Here is a 26,053-nt window from a genome sequence, read left to right on the forward strand (position 1 = left end):
GGGTCCTAAAACAAGCCTGGGTAAATTAAAGGAATTAAAATCAAATGAAGAATACAATGGAATAAAATTAATCTTGAAAAAAAAATCAGTGATATCTAGAGGGGAAAATTTCAAGTATATAAACATGTCTTTAAAAAGAAGAAATACACAAGTCAGTGTGTTAAAGAAGAAGTCAGGATGTAGGCAAGAAATTAATTTCTAATACATGTATGCATGAGGGGTTCAGTGTGCCCTGTGTATGTGGAGGCTGGAGGACAACCTTGGGTGTTATTTCTCAGGTTCACTTATTTTTTTTTTTTTTGGCTGGCCTGAAACTTGTTATGTAGATCAGGATGGCCTCAAACTCACAGAGATCCTGAGTACTAGGACTAGAGGCATGTGCCACCAAGCCTGGATGATTTTATTTTTATTTTACGTGTATGAGAGTTTTGCAACACGCATGCCTGTATATAATGTGCATGCAGTGACCATGACAGCCAGGAGAGGGCATCAGATCCCCTGGAGTTAGAGATAGTAGCGAGACAACACATAGGGACTGGGAACTGACCCTGGGTCCATTTGCAAGAGCAGCCAGTGCTTTTAACTGTGAGCCATCTCTCCAGTCCCATGGCTTTTGTTTGCTTGTTGTTGTTTTAAATCTTTTGCTGTGAATTATGTGTACACACGTGATCTGTGTCAGGGTGTGGGCCTGAGTGTAGGTGTCTGAAGAGGCCTGCAAGGGTGTTGGGCGACCTAGAGATGAAGTTTCAGGTAGGTGCTCTGTGAAGCACCTGACATGGGTGCTGGGAACTGAATGTGGATCCTCTGCAAGAGGAGTAAGCAAGTGCTCTCAGCTGCTGAGCCATATCTCCAGCCGCACCTTTTTATTAAAGACAGTTTCTCACTGGCCAATTAGGCTGCACTGGTTGGCCAGCAAGCCCGAGTCCTGCCTGTTTGCCTCCTCGTTAATGGGATTACAAGCAAGTGCCACAAGGCTTTTTTTTTTTTTTTTTTTTTTTTTGCTTGTGTTCTGGGGTTCAAGTTCTGAGGCTTATACTTTGCTGACTGAGCCATCCCCCCCCAGCTCCCAAGAAAATAATTTGAATTCACACTGAAAATAATCTAAAGACATGCTAATGTCACAACATATCAACATTCATGAAGCATTAAAGTAGGATCTCGAGGGAGAAATAAAGCTTGTAGGGAAAAAAAAACAAAAGAAATGATCTAAAAACAGTGGCTGGTGCTTCGCCGTAAGAGACAAGGGAAGGAAATAAAAAGTAACAGAGATTTTCTCTCTCTCTCTCTCTCTCTCTCTCTCTCTCTCTCTCTCGTCCTTCTTTCCTTTCTTTTCCCTTTCTTTTCTTTCTTTCATTTTTCTTTTGACATAGAGTCTTACTATAAGTAACCTTGACTGTCCTGGAACTCACTATGTAGACCAGACTGGCGTCAGACTCAGAGATCTGCCTGCCCCTGCCTTCCAATATTAGGATTAAAGGTGCGAGCCACCACACCTGGCCCTTGGTTTGCTTTCTATTGCTCTGATAAACCCCATGACTAGAAAACACCTTGAGGAAGAAAGGGTTTATTTGGCTTACACATCGCAGTCACAGTTGATCACCGAGGAAAGTCAAAAGACACGAACGTGGCGGCAGAGACCAGAGAACAACACTGCTAACTGACTTGTTTGTCATGGCTCTTTCAGCTTGCTTTCTGGTAGAACTCAGGACCAGCTGCGGAGGGCTGGCCCCGCCCAATGGGAGATGAGCCCTCCCACATCAGTCATTAGTCAAGAAAATGCCCCACAGACTTCCTGCAAACAATCTGCAGGTGTTTTCTCAACCCAGGTTCCCTTTTTCAGACGACTCCAGTTGACCAATAGAAAAAAGTAACCAGGGGGCTGGAGAGATGGCTCAGAGGTTAAGAGCACTGGCTGCTCTTCCAGAGGTCCTGAGTTCAATTCCCAGCAACCACATGGTGGCTCATAGCCATCTGTAATGAGATCTGGCGCCCTCTTCTGGCCTGCAGGCATACATGCAGACAAATACTGAGAATACTGTATACATAATAAATAAATAAATCTTTAAAAAAAAAAAAGTAACCAGCAAAAGCTGGATAATGGTGGCACACACTTGTAATTTTAGTCCTCAGCAGGCTGAGGCAGGAGGATTGTGAGTTCTGGGTCACCACGGGCTATATAATGAGAACTTGTCTCAACCCTACAAGGAAAAAGAAAAAAGAAATTGGGGCTGGGGTGCCTTTGCCTTGACTTGGGTTCTATCATCAATACTCGAAGCAAACAAAACCAATAAATCAATAACAGATGACAGAGAATATAAACAAACCCAAAAGTCAGTTCTTCGCATAAATACATGCATTCATGAACCCCTTGGTAGACAACAAATCAAGCTGAGAGGAAGCACAAATTAAGAAAGAAAATGTGCTTATCACTTTAGAGCATGAGGAGAGCAAAATGATCATCAAAACGTCGAGAACAATTTTATGCCAACATCAGCCTAAGTGATAATTCCTTGAATAACTCAACGGATTGAAACTGACAGCAGGAGAGAATATCCCAACACTCCCGTGTATGAAAGATACCGAACTGTTAAGTGGAAATGTACCACCTTCCTGCTCTAGCTTCAGATGGCTCCGCTAGTGCGTTTGAACAGAAAGACTTCCGGGAAACAAGCAGACATGTTTCTGACTTATTTAGTATAAAGGTGTCTGAGGCATCAAAAAGACTAGCAGAAATTTAACGTCCCACGGAAGTATCGGAACAGAACACCTCCTATCAGCAAGTCAAATGGAGCAGCATGGAAGGGGTGCTGAGCCATGAGCGAGGAGGGTTTATTCCAAGAGTTTAAACTTGGTTTAGTGTTAGAAAATTGATATAAATATCACATTCACTGAATCAGGGGATACTCACGTGGTTTTAAAATCATGGTATATGCATTTGGAAAAAATTTAAAAAACAACCACAATTTTAAAACAAACAAACAGCCGGGCACGCCTTTAATCCCAGCACTCGGGAGGCAGAGGCAGGCGGATCTCTGGGAGTTCGAGGCCAGCCTGGTCTACAAGAGCTAGTTCCGGGACCGGCACCAAAGCTACAGAGAAACCCTGTCTCGAAAAACCAAAAAAAAAAACAAAAAAAAAAAAACCTTCGGGCTGGCGAGAGGGCTTGAGGCCCTTGCAGAAGATGGGAGTTTGGTCCCCAGAACCCACTTGGGCAGCTCATAACTACGTATAACTCCAGCCATTGAATCTGGCACTTTCTTCTGGCCTCTACATGTATCCTGAACACACGCGCACACACACACACACACACACACACACACACATATAAAACTCAAAGGAAACCGAGACTAGCAGAGACTTTCCGTCTATCATAATATTATCAACTTGATGTGATCTAGAATCGGCTGGGCATGCCTGTGAGGGACTTCTTACATTAATGGAGGTAGAAAGACCCTTCCTGGATGGATGGCACCTTCCAGTGGCTGGGGCTCAGATGCAAGGATGTACAAGGGAAAGACATTTGTTTCTTGCCTGTCTTGGTCTCTTGCTGGTGAGGGCTGATGTTGTCTTCTACTGATATCTGAAGCCAGCTTCATCAGCCTTCCAGGCCAGATTGAACACCAGTGTCTCCCTGGGAATCCTCCAGGCCTTTGGCCCTGAACTGAGACTGCTGGCGGTTCCTAACCTGTCCCGTGTGAGACAGCCATTGTGTGACTACCCAGCCTGTACTGTGTAAGCTAATGTAATAAACCCCCTTTAAATATGCATCTGTTCTGAGCATTCTATTCCTCTAGAGAACCCTGACTACCACAACACTTATGGTGAAGTTATAGAAATATATATTATCACTTAAATGAGAAACAAAACAAAAGATGCCGGGTCTCACCTCTTTCTTTCCGTGTTGGATTAGACATCCAATTGCTATAGGAGGCAAGAGAAGTGAGGGCTACAAAGATGAGGAGGGAGGTCCGCAGGAGGTGGTGGCACACACCTTGCATCTTGCAGCACTTGGGAGGCAGAGGTGGGTTGACTGAATAGTGAGTTCCAGCCAGCCAGAGCTACACAGTGAGAGTCTTGTCCCCCAAACCAAAACAGATAGAAACACAGGCAGGCAGACAGACAGACAGACAGACAGACAGACAGACAGACAGAAAGCAAGGAAGGAAGGAGGGAGGGAGGAAGGGAGGGAGGGAGGGAGGGAGGAAAGGAAGGAAGAAGAGGAGGAAGGTAGAAGCAGCTTGCGGATACCATTTTTTGTGTGTGTGTGTGGTTTTTTTTTTTTTGATTTTTTTTTTTTTTTCGAGACAGGGTTTCTCTGTGGTTTTGGAGCCTGTCCTGGAACTAGCTCTTGTAGACCAGGCTGGTCTCGAACTCACAGAGATCCGCCTGCCTCTGCCTCCCAAGTGCTGGGATTAAAGGCGTGCGCCACCACCGCCCGGATACCATTTGTTTTTGTGCTGAGGTGGAAAACTGTTAGTTGTTACAATAGGCAGGAGGTAATGTTGGTCAGAGATGGTCCCTGGTTACTGTCAGTTACAGATAGCCAAGGCAGGGAGGAGGAGAGAGTTGGCAGACAGGATTTGGGTTATATATATGTATTTATTTTTAATTCTTGAGACAAGAGTGCCATTATACAGCTCTAGTCGGCCTGGAACACACGATGTAGACCAGGCTAGCCTCAAACTGACAGTTCCATCCACTTATGCTTCCTGCATACTGGAATTAAAGGGCCCAGCAATAAATATTTTTAATTCATGATGGTTGGGTCTATAGCTCAGTTGGTAGAGTGCTTGACCAGCATTTACAAAACCACAGGTTTTATCACAGCACCAAACAAACCAGGAGTAGTGGCGAAACAGAACAGACTCCTTAACTACATAGTGACTTAGAGGCCAGTCTGGGCTACAGAAGACCCTGTCTCATGAAGAAAAAGAAGGGGCGGAAATCATAGGGGTAAATTCAGTTCCCAGCACCCACAAGTTGGCCCATAACTGCCTGTGACTTCATTTCCAGGGGATCTGATACCTCTTTCGATCTCCAAGGGCTCCAAAATGCATGTGGTGCACATATATACACTTAAGCACATACATACACACTCAATAAAATAACTAAATTTAAAATAAGTAAATTAATAAATGCATGAACAAGTATTAACCAAACAATTTTAAAACAGGGTGGGACCGGAGAGATAGTATTAGTTTCTCTCTCCATGCATCTTTTCTCCCTATATCCCTTCTTCCTGGACAACTATGGTGGGAACTGCTTTGCCCAGCCAGGCCTCCCACCACCCACCATGAATGGACTCAAACCCTAGAGTCTATGATCCATGTTTCGTTCAAGCATTTTGCCTAACACACCGATAAAAGTCTCATCTTCCCGACAGAGAAGTATAAAATGGGCTGTGAAGTCTAAAGAACTAACAGGAAGAGGTGGAGGTGGGCAGGCCATGCTGAAGCTGCTGCCAGGTAGCGGGGCTGCTGGGAGAGGAGGACAATGGCCAAGGTTAAGTTTCGAAGCAACCTGGGGAGGCAGTGAGCAAGAGTGTGCAGAACAGAGGCCCTGTGTGTGCAAGGGGTCTGCAGTGGGAGCTCGCTTTGTGAACTGAGGCAGAGCAGGAGGTGGAGATGGTGGGGAGCAGCAGAAAGAGACCAGCAGGGGCTGAGAGCCCTGTGGCCGCGGATGCCGCAAGGAAGGCTGGTTAACTTTAAAGGACTTGAACTTTAGCTGAGCACACAGGGCACAGACTTGTTAGTGGTTGCCCCACGCACACCTGTTACTACAGAGTAGGAAGCAGCAGGTAGATGGTGGCAGCAGAGGTCTCAATCTAGGGGACAAGACAGGGGGCTGAGGGCCAAGCGACAGAGATCTTGGAGCAGAAGGGAGATAGGTCCCATTCCACTCGTCTCTATGACACAACTGATGGATTTACCAGAGATGGGTGTGGAAGTCCCGGGATCAGGGGTGACTCCTGGTGAACTGCTGGGGAAGGAGCCTATGCCGAAGCTAAGACGTCCTCTAGTGACGTCAGTTCGGGGTGGCTTCCCGTGTAGACACAGGAACTGAGGGGACAGCTGTCCAAGGAGCTCTGCAGAGAGCAGAGGCTGATGTAGATGGGGGGTCTCCAGCATATGGGGGTGCCAGGTAGGCGGGAGCAGCCTGGAGTAAACACTGGACAGCCATTCCAGAGGAGCCATGTGAGCTGTTTCAACGTGGACCATCATTAGTAAGTCCCGTGGGCTGCATGAGCAGGGCACCCACTGGATCTGTTCCAAAGTCCCTACTGACTATGGAGATTGTCCTAGGGGAGCATTGGTATGGGGGAGGGGTGGGCTAGAGAATAGGAGAGATCTGGGGACTGGGAAGAAGGGTGTGAAGGTTGCTCAGGAGGCAGAAGGGTGGGGAGTGTGGAGACAGGACAGGCAAACTAAACTCTGCCCCTCCCCAAACCGTGTGCTCCCTGCAGAGGCATCGCACTATATCCATGGCTATAGTGAACATGCTTGGTGGTCTGTCTAGCCTTACAGTGCATGAGCGTGCATGTGTGTGTGTATGTGGGAGTGCATGCATGCATGTACGTTTCTATTCCCAGCTCCACATGCAGCATCCAAGAGGTCAGTGGCAGGTGCACGGGTGAGCCCTGATATCCAGGCTCATTGAAGCCCCTTGGAAGGGTCTGGAGCTCAGGCTGGTGGTCTGCCTTTCCAGGAGCCTGCTCTCAAAGAAAACACTGGGGGAGCAGTGGGCTCACATGTCCAGGAGACAAAATGAGTGGTGGGGAGGACAAGGTGAGAAGCCTGACTGAGTGAGGCCCCAGGCGCTCTGCAGAGACCAGCCAAGCTAGTTTCGGTGATCTTCATAATCTGCCTCCTCTCAGATTTCCTTTGGGGTAGGGGGACAAACGTAACTCTTAGCTGTTTTGAAATCCATTCAGTTGTTCTAGGGTTCCCCAGAGTCTCACACTGAAAGCAAGGACACAGGACCACCAGGCTTTGAAATTGGGTTTAATACATCATATAGAAGGAAAAACTACACTGGTATATTTAAGACAAACACTTTCTCTAGCTACTATCCTCCTTGGTACCCTCCCCAAAAAAACTAAGTCTCAAGACACGTCAGCAGCTCCCCATCCCGGGTCCAACTTCCACATCCTCCCACGTTTCTTACAAAATCGAACTCAATGCATCCAAGAAGAAAATCAAACCAATGAAAGAAGAACCTGAAGACAGTTACGTCACCAGCCGCGCGGTAATGCGTAATCGGCACCTCGTAACCAATATATACGCGTGCACCTCGCGCGGCGCACGCCGTTCATCGATAAAAGAATATAAAAATCTTGTTCAACCCAGTGTAACGTGTATTAAAATAGATTTGTATCCTACAGCACAGTTTCTCCCGGAGTCGTGAAAAATGACAGGAGGGGCAGTAGCTGGCGGTGGGGTCGCAGCCAGCCTTCCCACTCTGCACGTGTGTCTGCGGGCACAGGTGTGCAGCCGTGGCCCTGGCGCAGGCACGAGTGCCCGCCGCAATTCGGCACCATGTGATATGCTCGGGGGAGCCCTGGGGCTCCTGATGGCATATGGGTTGTGCTGTGTCCCGCAGGACAGGGTGGGGCTTGCAAAGTGGGCTGCATGGCTCACAGAGGTGCAGGAACCCCCAGGGTGCTTAGGGACCTGCACTCCCTGCAAATGAGGAGACAGCATTGAGGAGGAGGGCTCTGGAGTCTCCAAAGGTCAGGCCCCCAGATGCACCACCCTCTCTGCCTCCCTCTGGATCTCTAGATCCCTTCTGGGTGCTCCATCCGGCCCCTCTTAGGGGAGGAGGTTACTTCATTCCTGTACTGGAGCGGAGACTGCCAGGTGCAGAGGAAGGCAGGCGGGGTGCAAGTTCACATTACGGATCGTAAAACAGAAAACGCTATACAAGAAGTGTGAAGCTCTTTTTGGCATAGTGTCTTTAACTGGCAAGAAGTGGGCAGGATGCTTGGCAGCTCCTACCATGGAGAGTGCGCTAAAGGCTTCCATTATGAGGGGAAACCTGCCACGGCCTCCCGTGGTGGGTGACTGCTCTGTCTAACCCAGAACTCCAGAAGGAACATTCCAGAGATTGGCAATAGGAAGAAGTGGGCTGCAGCAAGGGCGTGAGCCAGGGAAGAACGAGGCAGAGGCCAGGCTGGGCAGCCCATGCAGCAGTGACCCCAGGAGAAGCTGGCCTGTCATTTGTCTAGTTGAATGACTGAGTTTCAACATAGTAATACTGATGGATTAGGGGCCAGCGGGTCACAGGGAGCCCCAGGGCCACTGAAGAACTACCTAGGTTAGCTATCCTCTCTCGTACCAGAGGCTCACCCTGCCACCCCACTAATCAGCGTTCTGTTGTCCCTTGCCTCCCCACAGGCTAAAGTCTTCCTCTCCTGAGGGGGACAATGCAATGAGAGAGCGGGCCATGACAGCTCAGGGTGAGGGCTGCCTGTGCCTTGGTCTGAGACACCCTCAGGTGGACCCAGCAACTGGTAGAGGGATCTACCTCATGCTGGCTCTGGCTCTGGCTCTGGGATGCCCAGCTCACTCCTTTTTCTCTCCGTCACTCTGTCTAGTTTATTTTTGTCTAAAATTCATAGAGTCTATGAATTAAGGCCGACAGATCCCGCCAGGTCTTGAGAGCAAGGTCCCAGTAACTTTCTGTGAGTTGTAATTCAGGTCCCTGGGGTCAGTTGTGGCTCTGGGGGTGCTGGAGGGCAGTGCGCATAGTGGTAGTGGAAGGCTTGGTCCAGGGCCCCACCAGAAGCGGGGTGGGGCTGGTGGTTGCCATAGCGACCTGGAGCACCTGCTCACCCTGGATCAGTCTCAGCAGGGCCCGGATGCGGTCCAGCGATGACTGTGTGCCCCTTTGGCGGGCCAGGAGACTTGTCTTCAGTTCCAGGCATTTCTGTCAAGATCAGAAGTGTTGGAGATTGCCTCAGAATTGAATTCTGCAGCATCCTGGGCCAGCCACACTGATGGGCCCACCTTTTCCCACAGCCTCCCAACCCCCAGCAGAACCTGAAACAGGCCAAGGGCCTCACACAAAATAGGGTTAAGTAAAGAATTGGAGTGTCATGCTGGCTCCAGGAATGTCTGCCCCTGAAGCTGATGGTCCATCCAGGCCAGCGGCAGCCAGTGAAGCCCACAGACTTGCCAGCTTCTGTGTGTGCCACACAGAGACAACACTGCGGTGGAACTGAGGCCTAGAGCCACATGACCATGGTTCTAGGTCAAACGGTGCCAGTGTAATATTGACCTCCGTGGGGCACCCCTCACACCACATGGATAATCAGGGATTTTATAGGGTTTAGGATAGTGATTCTTGGTTGTCAATTTGATCACATATGGATTTATCTAAAACTGAAACAAATGGGAACATTTGTGAGGAATTTTTCTTCTTAATTAAATCGTTTAAAGTAGGAAGACACACTTCTAATCTGGATCTTCGCGGTGAGAAGATCTACCTTTATTCTGGGCCACATCCTCTGCTGGCCTAGAAGTTTTGGTTCCAGAGTGGGGAACACTTCTGTCAGGAGCCACAATAAACATTCCACTGAACTGGAAGCTCAGATCTCCCCGGCAACCTCCAGCCACTTGGGCTTCTGAAGCCCTTAAGCCGACAGGGAGGGGTGATTGATCTAGACTACCACGGGAAATTGGATTGCTTCTCCACAACGGAGGTAAGAAGGATTATGTCTGGAGTGCAGGAGATCCTTTAGGGCATCTCTTGGTACAACCATGTCCTGTGATTAAATCAATGGAAGGCTACAACAAACTAATCCAGGCAGGATGACAAAGGGCACAGACCCTTCAGGAATGAAGGCATTGGTCACACCTCCAGGAAGAGGGCGGAGAACCTGCTAAAGTGCTTGCTGAGAGTGGAGGACATACAAAATGGGTAGTAGAGGAAGGTGGTTGCCCCAGCTAAGGCCACGTGACCAGCTGCAGAGATGAGAACTGTAGTTGGCATGAGTGTTTCTGTCATATTTCGTTAAGAATGGATTTGTTTGTACAGATATTAGTGTTTTCTTTCCTTGATGTCTTTACCATGTAATATCATGTATATGATAAGAACATAAAAAATTTCTTTATCAAGTAACATCAATTAAGAGAATATCAGCGGTTATCATATGTAAGTTGAGATACCAAAAGAGCATCCCTCAAGGGACAGTAACACCTATTCTATGGATTTGTGGTTGTATGATGGACAGTTATGTCATGTTAGGCATAATTATGACCCGGTCGAATATATAATGCATCTGTCATTATGCATGGGATTAGTAATATCAGGTTGTGTGTAATTAAGTTCTAGTTATTGTTTTCATTTGCAAATTAGGCAGGACATAAGGAGACATAATTGTGTGTCAAGCTGATGAGGGGTGGACGACTTGTAATGGCGATTCTTGATCGTCAACTTCACTACATCTGGAATTATCTATAACCCAGATGGCTGAGAGTATACCTGTAAAGGAATTTTTTTTCTTAATTAAATCATTTGAAGTGGGAAGACCCCACTTGAAATCTTGCTCTTTTTGTTTTGTTTTGTTTTGTTTTAATTTGATTTTGAGACAGGATTTCTCTCAAATCCTGATCTTTGAGGTGGGAAAATCCACCTCTAACCTGGACCACACTTTTTGCTGGTAGCCTCTATATAGAGGGCATGGAAGCGGGAAGCTTGCTCTCTTTGCCTGTTTGCTCTTACTGACAAGTCCATTCCTTCACTGGCTTTAGAGACTACTTTGGGATTCTGGCATATACTGAAGACCAGCTGAGATATCCAGCCTCATGGACTGAACAGTTCCTGGATTCTGGGACCTGTGGGTAGACAGCCATTGTTGGGCTAGCTAGAACACAGTCTGTAAGCCATTCTAGCCAGGCCCCTTTTTGTGTCTTCATGGATTCATGCTATCAGCTCTGATCTCTAGAATCCTGACTATCGAGGCACTGCATTTAGAGAGCTTCTCCAGCCTGAGATCCCAGATCCTTGGGCAGATGAAGGTGAAAGTGAGTTCAAGGCCTGCCTGGGCAACTTACTAAGACCTTGTCTCAAATTGCTAAGGAAAACACCACGCAATGCAAGGAGAGCGGGAGAGATGGCTCAGTGGGTAAGAGTGTTTGCTCTGCAACGTGAGCCACTGAGCTGGACCCCCCAGCAGACACATACAAGTCACTCATGACCATATGTGGCTGTAACCCCAAGGTTGGGAGTTAGAGACAGGTGGATCCTGGGAACTCAAAAGCTCAACAGCCAAGCCAAAATGGCAGGAGTCAGGCTTGGTGATAAAGCCCCTATGTAGGAAATAAGTGGAGAGCAACAGAGTAAACATCTGACAGCCTTCTCTGGCCTCAACACGTGTGCACACAAGTATGTGTACCTGTACATGCATTCACACCTCTGGTCCCCCTCTTTCCCTCCCATCCTCCATGCCTGGGATATAAAGTGTTGTGTAACATGCGTGAGACCATATCCTCCATGCCTGGGATATAAAATGTTTGTGTAACATGCGTGAGACACTATGCTCAATCCCCTGCATCATAAAAATAAATAAATCAAATAAAACAGAAAAGCCAACCTCCTCCAGGGCCCAGAACTGCTATTAGGACTACTGTCACAACAACTGCCAGCATCATTTACCATCTCCATCATCACCATAATCATCACCATCAGCACCACAATCATCATCACCACTATCACCACCTACCATCATCACCATCACTACCATTTCCACCCACCATGAGCACCACCATCACCACCCCATCATCACCATCACCATGCACCACCTCCACCATCATCATCTTCATCTTTTGTCTATCATCAATCTACATAGGACGATGTTCTCTTTATAGAGGAGAAGGTTGAGGTTCAGACAGGTGGGGCCTTGCCAAGGTCACAGCTGAGAGGAGGGAGGTCCAGAATGTCCCCCAAAGCTTGGTAAGCTACCATGGTCCACATCAGAGCTGCACCCTGAACCTGTGGGCCTGTGGGTTCAGTGAGCGGGTGACGAGGGACTCGCCCCACTTGCACTCACCTTCACCGCTGAGGCCAGCTGCCGGTCCCGCTCCTCCAGCTGCTGGTGCTCAGTCTGTAGCTCGCTGCCACGCTGCAACAGTTTCTGCTTCTCTTCCTCTTTCACTGGGGAAGAGAGAGAGGCCAGCCCCACGGAGGGGCGGGTGAGTGGCTGGATCACAAATGTTCTGCTAGGGACTAGCCCCAGCCACCCCTTTCTCAGAGCTCTGGCCTAGAAGAACCTGGACATGCCCAGCATCCCCCCAAGGTCCCATATGAACCCAGGGGTCCTTTCCCACTCCTAGGGGCCCTTACCTGTCTTGTGGGTGACGTAGGAGTGCACGATGGCCAGCATCCCGGTCCAGGGCACACCCTCGTCTTTCTTTAAGGCCTGTGGGGCAGATGGGATGATGAGAAAGAATACAGGCCCCGGAACTTTCTGAGACCAGATCCTGGCTATGCACCCCCAGTGAGGCATGCTCTCTGAGTCACAGATTCCCAACTGTGAGCAGGGGATAGTAGCTACATCTTCTTGGTCCACTGGGGCCGCTCAATGAGAGACTTCCTTTTAGGTTTTTCTCCTATGTAGAAGCCAGGGATGTAGACCCCCTCGTTACTCTCCGATGTACCCATTCTGGGGATCACCCAGAACACTATCTCAAAAGTGCAGAGGCAAGGTGTGAGCCCTTCTGCCCGCACCTTCCGCTGGCACTTGGGGCAGACCCATACGCCCTTGGGTGCCGTCTTAAGAGGCGGGTCCAGGCAGCTGAGGTGGTAGGCCCCTGAACAGGTGCCACAGGGCTGTAGGTTGGCTCCTCGCTTGCAGGCACCACAGAATTCATCGTGGGTAATTTCATTCTGCAAGAGAAAGGAGGGCAGGAAGCGCTTCAGTCAGGCCCAGGCAGCTTGAGAGAGTGGGAGGGAGAGATTCCCCTTCAGGGTGAGAGTGTCAGATATATTCCCCATGGGTAGGGTTCCAGGGCACTCTTGTATACCCTGACTAGGGCACTGAGCACTGGAAAGTCACACAGCAGGCCCCAGCACCAAGCCTCCCACAGAGCAGGGCCCAGCAGCGATGACTCCTCCTCAAGTATATACTGCCTCAGGGCGGGGACTCTGTAGCCTGACAGGCTACACCTTTGGTCCCTCAACTGCAAACCCATCTAGTAAGGACCCCTGCCACTTGGGTGGGTCACACACCTGTTTCCATATCCATGACGGGGTTAAGAACAGCTGTCCCTTGGGTGCTGGGCAGGACAGGACAGAGAACACAAATATACCCCACCCATGCCTGATGTCCTGCAGTGCAGTACAGGATAGAGCCCTTCTGTTCCTCCCAGAGGCCTCAGGATAAGCTCTAGGGACTGTGCTCCCCAGCCCACCAGCAGGCTGCGCCAAGGGGAGCTCCGCCGATGACCCACACCCGTCCAGCCACTGACATTGGCCCTGGTCTGTAAGACTATCAAGTTTCCGGCTCCAGCACTGAAGTAGTGGGAAGGGAACGGCCCCTGTCGCAAGGGCCTGGACACCAGAGGTGTTCCCAAAGGAGGCCTCCAAGTCTCTCATTTGTATCCCGCATCCAGCGCAAAGACTCAGGAAGGATGAAGCATTGGCCTGGGGTCACTCAGGGAGTGGGGATGGGAGTGGAGCCAGGACCACAATCCATGCCTCCAGCCTCGAAGCCAAGGCCCCTCCGGGACTAGGAACTTATGGAAAAGGGGGAGTCTTCCACCAACTCATGCGCCCCGTTGTCTGTGTGGTCTGGGCACCTGTGTTTACTACTGTAGGGGGCCTTGGAAAGCACGGTGGCCACCCAGAGCAGGCTGTAAGCAGTTCCCTTGCGCGTGCAAATGTGTGGGACAAGGTTTATTCGGAATTAGATTAGAAACTGGGGAAGAGCTGTGGAGAGAGTTCAGAGCGCAGAGCACCTGATGCCGAGGTTGAGATCCATCCCTGTGGTTTATATGATGGAAGGAGAAAACAGAGCCCCACAAGCTGCCCTCTAATCTCTACCCTTGCACAATGGTGCACGTGTGCGTGCACACACACACACACGCACACACATACCCCATAAATCAAGTAAATGAAAAGGAATATGTCAGTGAGAGGTTATGCTCAGGATGCAGGTCCCAACCAGCTCAGGGAACAGGGATGCGGGCTTTGTGGGTGGGCGGAGTCACAGGATCACAATGGGCATATAGGGTGACACCCTGGGAACTAGCTCATTGGATGGGCAACAAAGAACTAACGATGGCCAGTTCTGCCGAGGGTCACATAGAAAAGCCAGGCAGAGCCAGGGTCAGGTAGTACAATGTGAACACCCTCAGGACCAGGCAGGGGGGAATTCTCTGCAGTAATGTAGGGCTCAGCCTGGCATGAGGGCATGAGGAAAGCAGGCCTGGTGTTAGGAAAGCTCTGGGTACCAAGATAAAGCAATGAGAGATGTCCCACACCCCTTCATGTGAAGATGGGGGTCACGTACCTTCCAGCAGGGGTCCTCATTGGCTAGCACAGGGAGGAAGGGTGGAGAAGATGTTAGTGGGGGTGGGAGAAGCATGGGCCCTTGCCCTAGAGCATGATGGGAGTATCACAAGGCCCAGTGATACCAGAGTTCTCAGAACCATGTGATGAGGGAAGACTCTCTGCCTTGGTTCTGGCCAGGACTTCCGTGCAAACAGGCTCACAGCATCTGAACTCATGAGCATCACGGCTGGCACAGGGAGGTGCCGCAGAGACAAAACCAGAATTCAGAGGACCCCTTGGAGTAACCTGCTTCCAGCTCCTTCTGGCTGTGAACCCTTGGTATTTTAGGCCGTGATCTCAAACCACACGCAGTAGGAAACTCAAGCAGGGTTTTCCTTCCAGGTTCCTAGACAAACCATCTGTGACGATGCTGTTCCTGGGGGAAACTGTCCACCAACTAGAGCAGGCATTACAGGCCCACTGTGTAGATCAATGGTCCAGCAACTAAGGAATGGCTGATGCCAAGAGCTACGCAGAATCCCAAGACGCAGGGAGGCATTTCCTGCCCTCCAAAGCTACTGCTAGCTCTTGCTTCTGAGACAAAGTCTTTAGGTCAGGCTGGCTTGAATTGACAGCAATCCTCCTGCCTCAGTTTCCTGAGTACTATGATGAGAGGGACAGTAGCTCCCAGCCATGGAAGATAGTTGGCACAGGAGAAAGGACCCTACTGAAAGTTGGGATGTATGTCCTTGCCTGTAAGAACTGGGCCCAGCGCCCAGTACTCCTCGATTAGCTGAGGCCGTCCAACTGCCCAGAGTCAGCCCAGGAGGGAGGGCAGGGTTGGGACGAGGCCCAGCCCAGTGGGGAGATGAGGGCCTGTTCTCTCCAGAGCTGTTTAATGGCAGGCAGCATGGCTAACTGGCAGCATGGGGCTGTAGACAGAGGGGCAGGGAAGCAGAGGCACCTTCTACACACCTCGTGGCCTGCATGCTCAGCCCTTTGGTGGACGGCCCTACCACAGCAATCTTCAGCCTGGTTCTCTGAGCTGGACACCCAGCAGCATTGTAACTTGGAGGGTAGCATGTCCCCCTTGCAGTGTCTGTATCTAATGAGATGGAGCCGACTCCAGCGGCCCTCCTCCTTTTCCAGGAGCCCCGAGAGCAGAGGTTACATGAAGCCCAGAGAACAGTGGAGAGGCCAGGCTCAGGGAGAGGTGTGGGTCCGTGGAAGCTGTGGCTCTGGATGGCACTTACCTCGTGTTGTCAGGAACAGGGGGTTGTGGAGATAGCTGGAGGCCAGCCGCTTCCTCTGTAGGGACAGGAAGCAGAGCCAAAGAATTGTTCATGCGCACTCTTATGTCACTACGATGCCCTGCCCAGGACCCTATGGGACAGCCTGACATGGGGCTCTGGAGACCGGGCAGACACCCTATGTAGAAGACATGGGGGACAAACAGATACCAGGACCCAGGGGCAGAGTGGGGAGTCTACAAATGCTGGGTTCTGTTGAGGGCCAGAAATCCCCATCCCAAGTTGTCTTAGGCAGGAATATCTCCAAGCACAATGGGCTAGGGACAAAGCCAGCACCGCCCTTCCACCTGTCCCTGACCTTTCTCTGGTTCTACAGCCAGGAGGTATATGGACTGCCCCTCCCCATCCAATTTCACCTCCTGGCATGTGGCCCAAACCTGGCAGTTACAGAGGCCCAGGAAAGAGGTAGAAGCATTAGTTTTAGAGAACTCACTCCCACCCCCGACCTTGGTGGTTCCAAGTGGTTCTGGCTATGGCAGAAAGATTGTTCTAGAATCAGTTTTGAAGCCTTCTCAATGTAGCCAAGCTGCACTCGAGGGCAAGGAAGAAACAGGCAAAGGACTGCTCTTGGTTTGCACGCTTGTCTAAGGCTCAAGGGTCACAGGGTTTTGAGCTGACTGTGGCTAAGGAGGTCCCAGGGCTCTGGCCGTAGATACTGTGCACACTGGACGGGCTCTATGCCCAGAGTTTCTTAACAGTCACAGGGCTGAGGCTTGGGTCTTGGTATCAGAATATGTGTTCTTGGTTGGAGGCTAAAGATAACTTAAGATTCTTCCTTCCTGCATTTATTTATTTATTTATTTATTGTTTGTTTGTTTGTTTGTTTGTTTTTCAAGACAGGGTTTCTCTGTGGCTTTTGGTTCCTGTCCTGGAACTAGCTCTGTAGACCAGGCTGGCCTCGAACTCACAGAGATCCGCCTGCCTCTGCCTCCCGAGTGCTGGGATTAAAGGCGTGCGCCACCATCGCCCGGCCCTGCATTTATTTTTAAATCAGAGTTTCATTCATCCCAGGTTAGCCTTGAACTCTTTACGTAACCAAGAATGACCTTGAACTCCTAATCCTGTCACCTCCCTAGTGCAAATTACAAATACTTTTTGTATAAAAATACAAATATTGCCGGGCTATGGTGGTGCACACCTTTAATCCCAGCACTTGGGAGGCAGAGCCAGGCGATCTCTGTGAGTTCGAGACCAGCCTGGTCTACAGAGCTAGTTCCAGGACAGGCTCCAAAGCCACAGAGAAACCCTGTCTCAAAAAACCAAAAAAAAAAAAAAAACCAAAAAAAAAAAAAAAAAAAAAAAACCTAAAAAACCAAAAATACAAATATTTCCCAAGATTACAAATATGTGCCACCACGCCTGATTTTAACAGTGCTGTAGGGGGCAGGAATTGAACTCAGAACTTAATGGATACTGGGCAAGCACTCCCTCAACTGAGCCACACCCTTCACCACTGATGGCCGTGTGAAAGGTCCCCATGTCTGGGGGACACGGCTAGCTCACTAGACCCAGAAGAGAACGGGATGTGTTCAAGAGAGAGTACATTCTAAGACAGGAGTGGGGAGGGCAAGGGACAGATGATGGACAGAGGTTGGGGAGCCACTTTTCTCCTCTGGATGGGGCACTGCAGAACCGGAGCTGAGCATGTTCCCTGAAAGGGCTCCCCTTCCCAGCTAAACTCAAGTTCATGAGACATGGATTTAGAACCCACATCCTAAAGAAAGGAAGTGGGGGCTAAAGAACAGCTCAGGGATTAGGAGCACCTGCTGTTCTTCTAGAGGACCAGAGATTGGGTCCCTGCTTGCTGCCCACCAGCTGCCCAGACCCAGGGGTTGAGAGAGCACAGGCCTGAGATGGTACAGTCCATCAGAGCAGAGAGACACCACAGGAGCCTCCCTGGTGAAGGACAAGCCACAGTGGGCTCTGTGATGTGACGCATCAGTGCGTAAGCCTGGATCCAGCAGGTGTGTTTGATACTCAGAGTGGCCTCTGCTAGGACTCCAACAGACAGCATTCGTTTTAAGACAGGGTCTCACTATGTAACCCAGGATGGCCTAGAGCTAAAAATCCTGTCTCAGCTTCCTGGCTGTTGTGTTACAGGTGTGTACACTCAGTGAGAGTACACACCTTGTTTCAGTTGAATGCTTCTGGTTAGGAAGGATGGGCAAGAAGACAGTAAGAAAGCTGGCCGAGATCCCAAAGACTCATCTGCAATCAAATCTTCATTGCAGAAGGGGGAGGGGCACATGGGCTCTACACTATTTCTCCCAGCCCCAGTGGTGGTGCCCAAGAGTCCCACCTCGGTCTCCAAGAAGCCGCTATAGGCGGGGTTAGCCGTGCTCCTCCTCTTCCGCTCCTGACGCTTGCTCTGGATTTCTGGAAAGGCAGACAGAGCAGTCACAGGCTCCTCACCCAGTAGGTCAGGGCAGGTCAGGGCCTCCAGGAACTGTTTATAACATGGCTCCAGTGGATTTAGGATGAGTGCCAGGTAGGGGATGAGGGGACAGGGACACACTCCTCAGCATAAGGCCCTGTGGTAGTTTAAATAAGAATGGCCTCCAGAGGCTCATATATTTGAATGTTTAGTCACCAGGGAGTGGAACTCGTTGAAAGGATTAGAAGGATTAGGAGGTATGGCCTTGTTGGAGAAAGTGTGTCACTGGGGGTGTGTTTGAAGTTTTAAAAGCCTATGTCAAGCCCAGGTTCTCTCTCTCTCTCTCTCTCTCTCTCTCTCTCTCTCTCTCTCTCTCTCTCTGCTTGCTGATCAGGATGTATCTTTCAGCTACTTCAGCACCAGTTCTGCCTGCTGCCATGCTCCCTGCCATGATGATAATGGACTGAGCTTGAAACTGTGAGCAAGTCCCCAGTTAAATGCTTCCTTTTATGAGTTGTCTTGGTCATGGGGTCTCTTCACAGCAGCAGATCAGTGACTAAGACAGGACCCCCTCTTTCTCGGAACCCCTGGATGGCAGCAGCAGAGTGAGGTCCTGGTTCAGCTTTGTGGTGCCCAGGGCACAGGGGCCTGCCTGCTTGCCCGCCCATCTCTCCTGCATGCTGCGGCTCGTTCTGCCTCCTCATGTAGCTGCCTGGGGTGCCCATTCCTCATCTCTGTCAGCTTCCTCCTGACCACTGTCAGTGTCTCTCTGTGTGTTCCCTGTGAGGCACCATGGGCCTTGGTGGAAGTGATCGGGATCCAAATAAATACTGTGAGATCCCAGATCATGGAGAGAGGTTTTCAAAGTGAAGGCCAGTTGCATATTAGTTAAGTGTCATTCCCTCACTCCCCACAACCCAACAAGCTTAAGGAGATGTTTTCCCTTATGTTGTAGATGAAGAGACAGGTCCAAAGTGGACCAAACACCAGAGAAATAAAAAGACATCAGCTCTCATGTGTTAATGAATGGCAGGATTGGACAAGGACCCCTGTTACTTCACTGTGCAGCCTCCAGGGTGGAGTCAGGTTGTGACAGTGCCATGAGAGGCATGTTCAGTCATAGAATACGAAAAACCAGATGTTTCTCTGGCTCGTCTTGTGATTGTGCCTCCGTTACCTGGGGCTGGGTTCCTAGGAGCCTCACATCTGGATAGGGCACAACCATGACCTGGGGTACTACCCTAAAGGATGCTGCTTCTATCTAGGGCCCCACCAAGTCCCACCCACCAAACTCCACCCACTGTCTCCATCATTACCTTCCAGGTGTTCCGTTGTGACCAGGCCTAGAGCTACCATGAAGGCAATTTTCTGAAAAGAAAGGGGATAGAGAGGCGTTAACACAGATGTCAGCTCTCATCCGAGTCAGGCAAGAAATAGTCTGTGAGCCACAGAGCTATCCCCTGGGGATGCCCAGTCATGCAGCCACTGCCCCAGAAGGTTGGGAAACTCAGATACCCAGAAACTGCCCAACATCAATGTAGGGAGGCCTATGATGGGGTTGGATAACACAGTCCTCAAATACGCTTTTGTTGTTGTTGTTGTTGTTGTTGGCTTTTGAGGCAGGGGTTCTCTTGCATTCTTGGACCTAGTTCTAGTAGACCAGGCTGGCCTCGAACTCAGAGATCCGCCTGCCTCTGTCTCCTGAGTGCTGGGATTAAAGGTGTGTGCCACTACTGCCCAGTTCAAATACACTTTAAAAACGAATAGCATGGGGCTGGCAAGATGACAGGTACCCTTGAGGAACGAGAAAGGTGATCTCAGCCTGCAGGCTCTGGCCTTAAGCAGAGGAAGAGCAGACAGACAGATGGGTGCCATTTCCCAAACCATTCTGTCTGTGGAGTGGGCTCCGCAATGTGCGTGTTCGGCAAATGGACGTCTGCGCAAACAAGAGGGACCGAAAGGAGGAGGGACAATAGCATGGAAGACGGAGCCCACAGGGTGCACACTATCCTGGCCCTAGCGGAAGCCAGAATTCTCTGGGCTGAGTCCCTTATACAAAACAGAACAATGTCTACACAAATCCCACGCACACCTCCTGAATACTTTAAACCACTTCTATGTGGCCTGTAATACCTAATGTGACAGAAACCACAAATAAATCATTGTTTCACTGTGCTCTCTAGGGAATACTGACAGCAGAGATGTCTGTGTGCATTCAGCCTGGATGCAACAGTCATGGCGGAGGGGACGCAGGAAGTGAGGGAGCCTGAGGATCTGTGAAACTGCATTCCGGCAGGACACGCCCACACTTCAGTGACAGGATTCTGGGCTATGCTTGGTGTGCAGCAAAAACAAGCATTGCCTTTTGAACTTTCCAGAATCCCCCCCCCCCCCCGTCTCTCTTTTAGTATTTTTGATTCTGTGGACATGGAACCCGAGGATACAGACTGAGCTGGGAGCTCCCTACAAGCCACAGAGGACTGGGGCCAGTAAGACAGGCCAGACCCAGCTCTACTGGCCTTTTGGAATGTCTTGGAAGTGTAAGGACTTCAATGAGGGAGAAGACCTAGGCTTATAGTCTCTTGAAAGTTAAATAATAGGGGCTTCTCACACCCGTCACCTTTTTTGCAGAAAGTTTAGGACCCGTGAGGGAGGAAGTCAGAGGCAACCCCTGGCAGAGTGGCTGGCCTCTGCAGTACTGTCCTGAGAAACTTGACTGCAGCCCACCCTGCCCTGACTTAGCTGCCAACAGTGAAGATGGCATCTCCGGTTCCCAGATGCAGGGCCAGGTAGCTCTGGCTCTGCTGGAGAAGCCCACCGCCCCAACTCAGCTGCCCACAGTGTGGGCGGCATCTCTGGTTCCCAGCTGCAGGGCTGGGTAGCCTGGGCATGCCCTGGCTCTGCCAGAGTCTACTTCTGACCTGAGCACATGCAGCAGGCTTGCTGCAGTTTGGGGCACACAAGCTGCTTGCTGTGAGGACACATCCAACCATGTAGGGGCAACCTCCTAGAGCAAGCATAGGTTGTGTGTACCATCCATCCTGTGCCCCTACCCCTCACAACTGCCACCAAAACACCCCTTTCAAAGTGTCCAGGTATCATTCTGAGCTGCTGGCCACCCAAAGTTCCTGCTGCTATATAACTTCTGGGCCATTTCAACACTCTCCTGGTAGGCTCGTCAGGTCTGCAGGCCTCATCACCAGCTGTTCAGTTTCTTTACAAAAACTGATGTCCATGTCTAGTTCTAAGACACAGGCCTATAATCCTGCTACCAGGGAGGCCAGGAGTAAACAAACTGAAGTCCTGCCTGGGCAACAGAGAGTGAGTGCAAGTTCAGCCTTGGCAACCTAGTGAGACCCAGTTTCAAAAGAGGAAGCTAAAGAAGGCTGGGGTTCTATATCAGCTCAGGGGTGGAGTGTAGCTCTATCCCGAGGACCATACATAAACCAGAACCCGTGGCCTGCAATGGCCTGGGGTCCCACTTGACTCAGCGAGGTGCCTGGAGGCTGCCACTCGGTGTCCTGATTGGCACATGGTCTCTTGCAGCAGGCCTACGCTGCCCAACTCTTAAACTTGAACAAGGGCTTCTACACCAGGGCGTGTTTTGACTGTTCTGTTTAAGCCGTTATGAGTATTTACACTAATTACGCAGTTAGATATAATTATACTAATTGTAAAAATGCGCAATAATTGACTAAGATGCACTCTGAGAGAACAAGGAGATGTCGCCAGGAGAAACTTCCTGAAAGGAGAATGCTGCAAACCTCAAGGCAGCAGAGACAGGAGTAGGTGAGGGCTACAGGCAACAAGCCAGCAGGGCCTTCCCATGTACATACATGGTACTCAGACACTGTCACAGGCTGGACCCAATAGGACCTTGGGGCTGGGGTCATTGAGAAGATGTGGCCCACATAGCAGCTTCATGCTCCAGGCAACCCAATTTCTTTCTTTCTTTCTTTCTTTCTTTCTTTCTTTCTTTCTTTCTTTCTTTCTTTCTTTCCTTCCTTCCTTCCTTCCTTCCTTCCTTCCTTCCTTCCTTCCTTCCTTCCTTCCTTTCTTTTTCTTCTGGGGTGTGAGCGTGTGTATGTGTGTATACTGGGTCTCATGTATCCCAGGCTGGACTCCAACTCACTAGGTAGCCAGGGATGACCTTGAATGAGTCCTCCTGCCTCTACCCCCGGGCTAGGATTAGAGGTGGGCACCACCATGTCCAGCGTATGCAGTACTGTGGATTTTTAGCAACCCCAGGGCTTTGTACATGACAGGCAAGCTCTACCAACTTCGCTATCTCTTCAGCCCCTGAAGGCCTTCTGCACATGAGCAAGGGCAATAACCAAATCACTCTTTTACCCAGATACTCCCTGGCTCCCCCATTTAAGGATCAAAACCCCACCCTGGCTGCCTGGTCTTCTGGAATCAGGTTCTGTCATCTGTCTGTCCAGGACTGACCCTCTACTCTTAAGTTATCTGCTATCTGCAGCCCCGCTGACCTATCTGGGAGTCTCCAGCCTTTACTGCCCACACAGTACCCTCCACCTGCCCCGCCAGTCCCTCTGCCTCTAGCCTCCAGCATTCCCTTGACCTATGTCCATCACGTCCCTCTTCGTGCAAAGCCCCCTTCATCCCCTCAAGTAGCCTCTCTCTGCCCTTTCTCCTGCAGCTCACGGCTCACTGGAAGTTTCTTAGCCCCTGTTTGGCAGCCTTTGTAGCCACATTGGTCTCTGCCCTCAGAAAGGAGCTTCCCAGGACAAGGACCCCATTTGCCCAGCCTGAGTCCTTGCTCGCATCACAGAGCACGGGGGAGGGCAGACCCAAGTGTGTACGCTGAGGGGGGGACAAAAGGCTCAGAAATCAAGTGATGTCTTTAGGACCACGGGTCACTGCAGGCACCAGGAGCTGAGGAGCCTGGGGACCTAGGGGAGACTTCGCTGGTGTGGGATCAGCTGGGGGCAGGGCATCATGCTGACTGGACTCTGGTGGGACGAATGAGGGTTCACCAGTGAAACTAGAGTCTGAGTGGGAGGAGCCATATGGAGAAGACCACAGCAGAGCAGGGACGGTCTCGGTGACGTGGGGCTGAGAGTATAGCCCCAGCACGGGACAAACACCTGACGAAGCCAGGTCCTTGGACAGCTGTTGCTCCGCTCTACGACTGCAGGTGACAGGAATGGTTCCATTTATCCCTCTTCCTCTAGGGAGTGGGAGGAGGTGCCACGTGCAACTTTTAGAAAGTTCTTAGGGCATCTGAACTCTACAGAGTTATTAGTCTTGTTCTGTTCCCTCAAGCTTCTAGAGTTGAACACAAACAGGAAGCAGGGGCAGGGGCCGCATGCTGCCCATGGTGGGAAAACATCTCTTTCTGGGCTTAGTCCTGAGAGGAACAAGGCTCATAGCCAGCGGGGAAGGTGGATAACGTTCCTGATCCAGCGGTTCAACTCAGAATCCTCCAGCAACCCAGGCCTTACTGCTCCTGTGTGTTGACGAATCACTAGACAGGAAGCAACATTGTTGACACTCAGCCAGGCAGCAAGATGGTAGAATCCGTGCTGACCATGGCCTTACCCTGCCTGCACAGCCTAGAGAACAGAGGGTGCAGACACAGCTCACTGGGTGAGCCTTGCTCTGGCAGCTACCTCCAGTCAAGAGCTTCCTAATGAAGCTGCCCCAACCCTGCAAAGAGCCTGGTCTTAAAGCCAAGAAGGGGTTGGGCCCTCCAGCAGACCACACTACCTCGGGATTCTCCTGGCTAGGGGGCTGATCTTCCTTGGTGGCCTGAGCTCCCTGAGGTGGCTCCTCCGTGGGTGGCCGGGGCTCTGCTGAACTCTCAGGCTGCGTCTGCACTTGAGGCTGAATGATGATGACCTGGAAGACACAGGAAGGATAAGAGCGGCAGGGGTCCAGTAATGGAGACCCAGGGAGCAGCTAGGAGTCAGGTAGGTCCTGAAAGGTATATCACAGAGGAAGGAACCAAGTGGCTGCCCTGTATCCAGGGCCTGGCTTCCAAATATTCTCCCCCATCCCTACCTCCATGAGGGCATTTGTGTGAGAAATGGTCAGGGTTACAAAGCAAGCAGGCCTGGGTGCAAATCTTACCACTCCCTGGCTATGTGGCCTCAGAGAGAATACTCTGTACCTCTGAGCCTCAGGGAACACACTGGCAATGCCAGCCTCCAGGGGGCGCTAACTCTTTACTCTCAGCTCAAATGTAGACTGAGCCTGGGAGCATTTAGATGCCTTCCCTGCCTGAGACATCGGTTGGGAAGCAGAGGGCCTGGATGATTTGGGGTTGCCTGGGGAAATGGAAAGACATCTCAGCTACAGGCAAGAGAGTAGGCAGAGGGAACCAAGGAAAAGATTTCTAAAGGGAAAACGGGAGCTACCAAGTTTCCCCAAAGGCCTCACACAGGGCAATCTTCGGAGCGCTCTAGAGGACATGGGGAGATGATTTTAGTTTTAGCATTAAAACTAAATTCCTCACAAGATATCAAGGAGTTCCGTGCCCTGCTCCATTTAGGCAACTAGCGCATAAAACAGCTCTTGACCACTTGACTCTGCCATCAGATAGAACAGCAGCACCAGACTCTCTTGCAGCTACCCATTCAGCCACATGTTATTAGTTCATTATTCCTGTATTAGTGAGTAGCAGTTCTCTCAGCCGGACTTATTATCCCATACCCATCCACCTGCCCCCTCATTTATACATTTACCGAGTCACTCAGTCGACCACTCATTCATAGCACCACTCGTGCTAACATTCATTCCTTCACCTCTCTTGAGCCTTAAACAGATCTGCACCCTTGGCCATATACTCATGCTCCATCCAATTCCCACTTTCATCTGCTCACACCTCCTGTCCCATTCACACTCATTTTTCATCCTGCTGATGGCTGGTTCATACTCCCTCCATACACTCACCTGAGTCTTTCCCCTTCACTCTTTGGCCATGTGACTATTCCACCACCCAGCTACTCCCCTGCCTAAGCATCAGCCCCCACACGAGCCTCCACATGTAACATATCCCCTCAGGGCTGGCGGTGGTGGCCACTCACCTTTTTGTCAGCACTGATGAGGAGGGGCTGCACTTTGATGCTGTCGCTGGCCACGGGCACGGTGGTGCTGGGGGTGATGGTGGCAGCATTGCTGGGGGAGGTGGAGATGATGGCATAGGCCACCCCGGCACTGCTCAGGGGTGAGGTGATGGCGGTAGGCTCGGTGAGGGCCTGGCTGCTGGGTGTTGGCACATGGTTGACGGTGTTGTTGGCAGTGGGGAGGGCTGGGCTGGGGTTCTTGATGCTGACCACAGTGGCCTTTTGGAATGTTGGGGGCTGCTTGGGTGGCCGGTCCCTGCCTGGGGTGACAGGGAGGCTGTCTGGAATCAGAGTCTTTGGCCTAACCTGGGAGGAAGGGACCAGTGTGTGGTCAGACAGAGACACAAGCTTTTGATGGAGGCACGGCAGCGGGGCAAACTTCAAGCAGACAAGCTGAGTCTGACATTAGAGGGGAAGGGACCCTGTGTGATCCCACTCTGAGTCTCCCAGCAGCCATGACCTTGACCCCAAGGCTCAAGCTACTCTGTCCACCATCTCCCTTGCTTGGCTGTACACTGAGTTATCATCCCTACCCACCCATCCACCCCTGGACTCAGATGAAGCTGCTCCAGGCTCCAGTCCCTTCTGGTGCACATGAGAGCAAACTGTGAGGGGTGGAGGAGATGGGACCCCAAAACAGAGCCCAGCTGGAATGCATCTTCATCACACCAAGCCAACACACAAAGCCCCCACTGTCACAGATGCTGCAGGAGCTCCCTAACAAACATAGCTGGTAGCCCTTGGGCCTTGGGTACAAATCACTCTAAAGAGCCCACACACATGGAGGTGGG

The 26,053-nt window shown here is 50.8% G+C and overlaps 1 protein-coding gene across 2 annotated transcripts in view; it reads right to left on the minus strand.

Annotated features, from left to right (window-relative positions):
* Window positions 1-7,006: 7,006 nt before the first annotated feature.
* The window catches only part of Phf21b (PHD finger protein 21B), a 70,822-nt gene continuing 51,775 nt past the window's right edge, over window positions 7,007-26,053 (minus strand). For both annotated transcript variants that reach the window (XM_057792480.1, XM_057792481.1), the window contains exons 4-13: window positions 25,224-25,568; window positions 23,905-24,036; window positions 19,491-19,542; window positions 18,100-18,176; window positions 15,744-15,798; window positions 14,510-14,532; window positions 12,727-12,885; window positions 12,343-12,418; window positions 12,050-12,153; window positions 7,007-8,925 (exon numbers count right to left, since the gene is read on the minus strand). In XM_057792480.1, coding sequence (XP_057648463.1) covers window positions 8,707-8,925; window positions 12,050-12,153; window positions 12,343-12,418; window positions 12,727-12,885; window positions 14,510-14,532; window positions 15,744-15,798; window positions 18,100-18,176; window positions 19,491-19,542; window positions 23,905-24,036; window positions 25,224-25,568 — 1,242 coding nt within the window. In that variant the 3' untranslated portion in view covers window positions 7,007-8,706. The remainder of the gene's footprint in view (window positions 8,926-12,049; window positions 12,154-12,342; window positions 12,419-12,726; window positions 12,886-14,509; window positions 14,533-15,743; window positions 15,799-18,099; window positions 18,177-19,490; window positions 19,543-23,904; window positions 24,037-25,223; window positions 25,569-26,053) is intronic.

Source organism: Chionomys nivalis, chromosome 17 (assembly GCF_950005125.1).
Source record: "Chionomys nivalis chromosome 17, mChiNiv1.1, whole genome shotgun sequence".
NCBI classification, from domain to species: domain Eukaryota; kingdom Metazoa; phylum Chordata; class Mammalia; order Rodentia; family Cricetidae; genus Chionomys; species Chionomys nivalis.